Source organism: Equus przewalskii, chromosome 15 (assembly GCF_037783145.1).
Source record: "Equus przewalskii isolate Varuska chromosome 15, EquPr2, whole genome shotgun sequence".
Taxonomy (NCBI): domain Eukaryota; kingdom Metazoa; phylum Chordata; class Mammalia; order Perissodactyla; family Equidae; genus Equus; species Equus przewalskii.
The window spans coordinates 49,940,870-49,946,869 of NC_091845.1; the positions used below are offsets into that span (position 1 = coordinate 49,940,870).

A 6,000-nucleotide genomic window follows, 5' to 3' on the forward strand; every position below is an offset into this window, starting at 1 on the left:
CCAAATATATGAATGACTGTTTAGCCTCTGTGGCGCTCTAGGAGAAATCAGTTTAGGAACTCTATGTTGTGTGGGAAGGCTCTGTATGGGTATAGGGTTGGTGGTAGGGGGAAGGGAGGGATAGTTTTCCACCAGTGGATGCATCAGGGAAGCTAAGATGAGGAGACTAGAATGTGCGTGGGGTTGGGTGGTAGAGACGTTGAGACTAGCCTCAGTGTTGCAGAGGGCAGTTTAGTTGGTTGAGTAGGTTGAGCCTGGATTACTCACAATTGGGAAGGCTGAGCAGAGGAAATTGGACTCAGTGTGGCCAGCATAGGAGCCATGGTAATGCGGTGACAGTGGGAGAGGAAAATACTGAGCAACCATGGACATTTTAATGGAGGCATCAATGAACTGGATAGGAGAAGAGGGAAAGGAAATAGTCCACATGAACACTTAGGGAAACCGCCACATTGATGGTAGCGCCAACTGAAATAGGGTGTTGGGAAGGAAAGCTCTTTCAGGAGATGGGGATGGGGTGAGTGAAATTTTGAACACACTGACACTGTAGAGATATCAGGATGGACACATGGACCGTCTGGTTGGCAAGCAAGTGAAGTCCTGGGCTGGTCGTGTGGCTTTGAGACTACTGAACTCAGAGTTGGCAGCCAAAGCTGGCGAGATAATGAACTCCTTAGTGATGCCAACAAGGGCAGCCAAGGACAGATTCTTGAGGGAAGCCAAGAGTTGGGGGATGAGACAAGGAAGCAGAGGACAGGGCAGCTGGAGGCAGGAAGAGGATGAGGAAAGTACAGTGTCACAGAGGCCGAGGGGCAGATTTCAAGAAGAGGGGAGGCCCAGCAGAACCAGACCCTCCTGAGAGTGGAAGGCGGGTGAGAACTGAGAAAAGGCCATTAAAGTTGGTTAGAAAGAGGTCTTTGGTGATTATTCCCCTAATATTTTCCTGCTGATTTGTGTCTTGACAACATTGCTCTGGGGCATAATAACAAATATCTGACTTCCAAATTAAAGCTGCCAAATGTTTTCCTTTTCTAAAGGTAAAAAGTGAGAAAGTGTTTGAAAACATATATACTCCTGTTATAAACTTTTGGGAGGATGATTGGGCAATATGTATCAAAAATCTTTACTGTATATTACTTTGTGCATTTCATTTCTAGGAAGCTATTTGAAGAATATAATCAGAGATGTGCACGGATATTTAATATGTAAGGATGTTCATCGCAGAATTACTTACAGTTGTAAAATATTAGAAGAACCTTCAGTTACAACAGAAGATTCATTATGTGAAGGGAATACTAACAGCTATTAGCAATCATAATTTTGGATGGGCCCCGGGGCCGAGTGGTTAAGTTGGCGTGCTCTGCTTTGGTGGCTTAGGGTTTCACTGGTTCAGATCCTAGGTGTGGACATGGCACCGCTCATTAAGCCATGTTGAGGCGGTGTCCCACATGGCACAACCCGAAGGGTCTGCAACCAGAATATACAACTATGTACTGGGGGACTTTGGGGAGAAGAATTAACTCAGTTGCCAATCTTCAAAAAAAAACCTTATTAAAAAATCGTATTTTTGAAGAATATTTTTTTATATTCATCATGGGAAATTCCTGTATAGGAAATGCTGTGATATAATGTTAAGTGAATGAGATGGGGTATAAAATATGTACTATGAGATCTTAATTCTGTTAAAGAAAGTATAAATGTGTGTGTGTTTGCATGTTCATGGGGAGTATAGCTACTAATATCAATCCTTTTATAATCATAGAAAAGACCCAGTAAATAATATATTTAAAGTGAGAGAAAGCATTGAATGAATAGGAAGTTGAGGCTGCTGGTGTAGACCTGGGTTCTCAGCCTATCTCTGGCGAAGGGCCAGGTTTTAAAATTTCTGATACTGTGTGGATCCATATGAAGTCCTGCTGCACGTGACAACATCACAGCTCATGCCACATGCGACTGATCATGTGTGTCCGACAACCCCTGAGCTGATCTATACCCTGTCCCATGAGATGTGTCCGTTGATCATGTAATTGGATGTCATGGCCGTGTCAAATTGCTATAAGAGTTTCCAAATGTTTGCTCTCAATTTCTGTGCTTATTTTATCACAGGCCAGTAATAAAGGATCACAAATTGGCACTGGTCTGAGGACCAAACTTTGAGTAACACTGGTGTAGACCCCAGGTTTGTAGGAGTTGGCAGCAAGGCCACCCATGTGTTTGGCAGGGGCTCTTGCTTACTGAGAGCTGAGCTCCTCTGTGACCTGGAGCTCTGATTCTCCAACATGTATCTCGTCACATTTGATCCAGCCTGGTCTCAGCTTCACTTGTGTCCCTGCCTCTATTGCACAGGTTACGGGCTGGAGGTGGACATGTGGGCCGCGGGTGTGATCCTCTACATCCTGCTGTGTGGCTTTCCCCCCTTCCGCAGCCCGGAGAGGGACCAGGACGAGCTCTTTAACATCATCCAGCTGGGCCACTTTGAGTTCCTGGCCCCTTACTGGGACAATATCTCTGACGGTGAGATTTGGGACTTCCTCCGGCAGGAGAGGAGGGATGAAGAGCTGGGGCCCTTCCTGGGTTCTGACTGCAATGCAAGTTTTAGGTCAGATGTGTCAGAAGACAGAGGGCCCTACTGTGTGCGTGGCAAGGAGCTGGGCTGTAGACATGTCGGGCTTCATCCTGTGTTTCCTTCTGGCTTTGTGTAGATTTATGTAGCACTCCGAAAACATGACTTACTTTGAGACTTAATGAAAGAGTCTAACCACCAGTTGCAGTCAGCAAACATTTTTCCTTAAGGCAGTTAAGGAACCTCAGAACTGAAAAATATCAGAAACATGTGACACTCATTTGGAAAGATCAAAGGCATCTTATAGAAGTGTTTATGAACACACTGGATGTGCTTATTTTATTCATATAAGCAATCAGGGGTCCTGTGGGGCATGCCTGGAGCACAAGGGCTCTGGACAGTGATGGGGGAGGGTCTCAGTTATTTTTAGAGGAGCAGAAGCATGTGTGGGCCTCCTCCTGTTTGGTCCTTTATTTATTTATTTATTTTTTTTGAGGAAGATTACTGCCAATCCTCCTCTTTTTGCTGAGGAAGCCTGGCCCTGAGCTAACATCTGTGCCCATCTTCCTCTACTTTATATGTGAGACGCCTGCCACAGCATGGCTTGTCAAGCGGTGCCATGTCCACACCTGGGATCCGAACCGGCGAACCCTGGGCCACCAAGAAGCAGAACGTGCACACTTAACCGCTGCACCACCGGGTCCGCCCCTGTTTGGTCCTTTAAATGGAATCTTTCCCCTCGTTTCCGCTGATTTGTCTGTTCTACCCACTGCCCTTGTAAATTGGGAACTGGATAATTGGGGGTTTTGAGTCTTGGAGTCTTTAGCTTAAAAAGTAGACTAGGAGTGGTAACTATTTTTTCCCCAATTTCTCTTAAACATGTCATCTAAGATTAGTTATTGAACTGCCCTCATCCCTAGCTTCTGTCTCCTCACTTGGGGTTGGAGGTTGAGGGAAGGGAAAAGCTTCATTTTATTCCCCTTAAATGAGATACGTGGAGGGGCGGCTTACTGCTGGTAGGGTGAAGGTCTTGAGCTGATCAAGGCAATGGCAACTTGGGAATTGAAGGACTAAAGATAATTTTAGAAAGTTCTGTGCAGTACTGTCCTTAGACTTGGGAATGGGTGGCCCCTGCCCTGGGTCCCATGCCTTAGGGGGCCCTGCTCTGGTTATACTCCTCCCCACAGAGTGAGGAGACTGTGAGGCCGAGGAACCGTGCCCCACCCCAGAGCCCAGGTCTCCCAGTCTAGATCACTTATTTGGGACCCTAGAATTCCCTGCTCAAACGGATCAGGCCCACTTCCAAGATTGGTGAGACCTCTCTTCCCAGCCTCTCCCCACAATGCCATAGGGTGGCCAAGGAGTGGCTGTCTTGGGGGGTGGGTAGAGAGAACTTGGACATGTTGGTGGGGTGTCCAGTTGTCCACACATGTACATGTGAGTCTGAGAATTCCCAGTTTAAACCTGGCCTTCTACCCCCTGAGTCCTTTGAGGACCTTGAAGGAGTGATGCTGGTGGGGGCAGGCTCCGGGGCACTTTGTGGGCAGAATTTGCCCAGCCTGAAATAGGTGGGGTAGGAGAAATCCTGTGGCTTCCATGCTCACGTGGTGGCTGGACAGTGGGGTAGAGGAGAGGGTGATTGGTGGGTGAGCAGCTGACCTTGAGCAAGAGTCATCCATCCCCCAATAAAGGCAAAGAAAAGTGGGTGATTTCTTTCCTGTGCATTCTTGACTTATGGGAAGAGGGGGCTCAGAGAGCCAGCATCCATGGAGAAATCTTTTCTCCTTGCCGCCTGCCACCTGGCCCACCAGTTGTCACCACCTTTCTTTAGAATCATGGCCTTGGGTGGAAAATGAAATTCATTTTGAATTTGCACCATTGACTACTTAGATTTCTTTCACATTTTTCAATTTTGTCAATATAGAGGCATATTTATCAACTTAGGAAGGAAGATTGAATATATTTTATTTAACAACTTGATAGTTTGACTTACAAATTTAAAATATATAATATATAGACATATGGTACGTGGCCTCCATTTGTTCTCTTGCACTGGGCGCTGTGGGTCTTAGTGGTGGGCCTGCCCTGTGACTCTGGAGAAATGAAGAAACATCCTCTGGAGCTGTGCTCTCCAACACAATAGCCCCTAGCTGCCCATGGCTATTTAAATTTAAGTGTAAATTAATTAAAAGTAAATACAGTAAGAATTCAGTTCCTCCGTTGCACTAGCCATATTTCAAATGCTCAGTAGTCCCAAGTGGGTACTGCCGATAGGGAAGGTTTCCATCATTGCAGAAAGTTCTGGTGGACAGCACTGCTCTACTGTAGGCTTGGTGCTGATGTGGATGTTTGTGTTATTTCGTGCATGGGGAAGAAAAAGTCAGGGCCACCTGTGTTCATCTCCTTTCCCTCTTTCTGTCTCTCCAACAGCTGCCAAAGATCTGGTGAGCCGATTGTTGGTGGTAGACCCCAAAAAGCGCTACACAGCCCACCAGGTTCTTCAGCACCCCTGGATTGAAACTGTTGGAAAGGCCAGCACGGCAAACCTACAGAAGGAGGTGGCCCCCAGCAGCGAGGGCCACTTCCGGAGCCAGCACAAGCGGGCTGCAGAGCAGCCTTCATAGTCACCTCCTTGGGGACCTGTTCAGCCCCCCGTTCTGCTCAAGGACAGAGAAAAGGAGAGAAGTCTAGGAGAAAAACAAGGAAAAGGACTTCTTCACATAATTGGAAAATCAGGGGAAGGAGAGGCGCTCAGTATATTTTAAAGCATATTGAAAAAATAAACGAGTCTTAATGTTAAATGTTGTAACATATTTTTAGATTTGTATATTTGAAGCCTTTAATACATTTTTCTGGAGGGGGGGAGGACTTGTTATCAGTGAGGGATTTTTAGTAATAATGATGTGTTTTGTTTCTCCTTGTGACCAAGTTCATGGTCTACGACATGAGTGGTGCTTACCAGGGTCTAAACTCCCCCTGTGAGATTAATAAGGTGAATCGTGGTCTTTCTGCATTAATAAAATGTGCTCTGAATGACTGAAGTGGGTCATTTTCTGATTATTTCTGATTGCTGGTGATGAAGCCAGGGAATTATGGTTTCGACGTGCCTCCTGAAGCCGCCATGACTGCATGTAAGTGTTGTGATGGACACTTGATTAACTGGCACCATCTGCTTATTTAGGATGTGCTGGTCTTGATCTCTAGCGTTCAGTCTTACTGAAAATCAGATTTGGCGCAGTCTGAAAAATGGAAAGGAGAAATCGTTGATTCATTGTTGTCCCATTTTTACTGCTTTCAGCTGATTATCCCTGAGCCTGAGTCACTTCCATATGAAGTTAGGCAGTCAGGCTGTGACTGTGTGAACATTTTCAGAGCACAAGGGAGCCATTGAGTGCATTCACGTGTCAGAAATGCAGTAAGTGGCTTACGCTCAGGCA

The 6,000-nt window shown here is 46.1% G+C and overlaps 1 protein-coding gene across 2 annotated transcripts in view; it reads left to right on the forward strand.

The window, feature by feature from the left end:
* The window catches only part of DCLK3 (doublecortin like kinase 3), a 49,084-nt gene extending 43,484 nt beyond the window's left edge, over nt 1–5,600 (forward strand). The window contains exons 4-5 of one of the 2 annotated variants that reach the window (XM_008543997.2): nt 2,347–2,514; nt 4,994–5,600. In XM_008543997.2, the coding sequence (XP_008542219.2) occupies nt 2,347–2,514; nt 4,994–5,187 (362 nt within the window). In that variant the 3' untranslated portion in view covers nt 5,188–5,600. The remainder of the gene's footprint in view (nt 1–2,346; nt 2,515–4,993) is intronic. The other variant, XM_070577332.1, reaches the window with a different exon arrangement.
* Nucleotides 5,601–6,000: the final 400 nt, after the last annotated feature.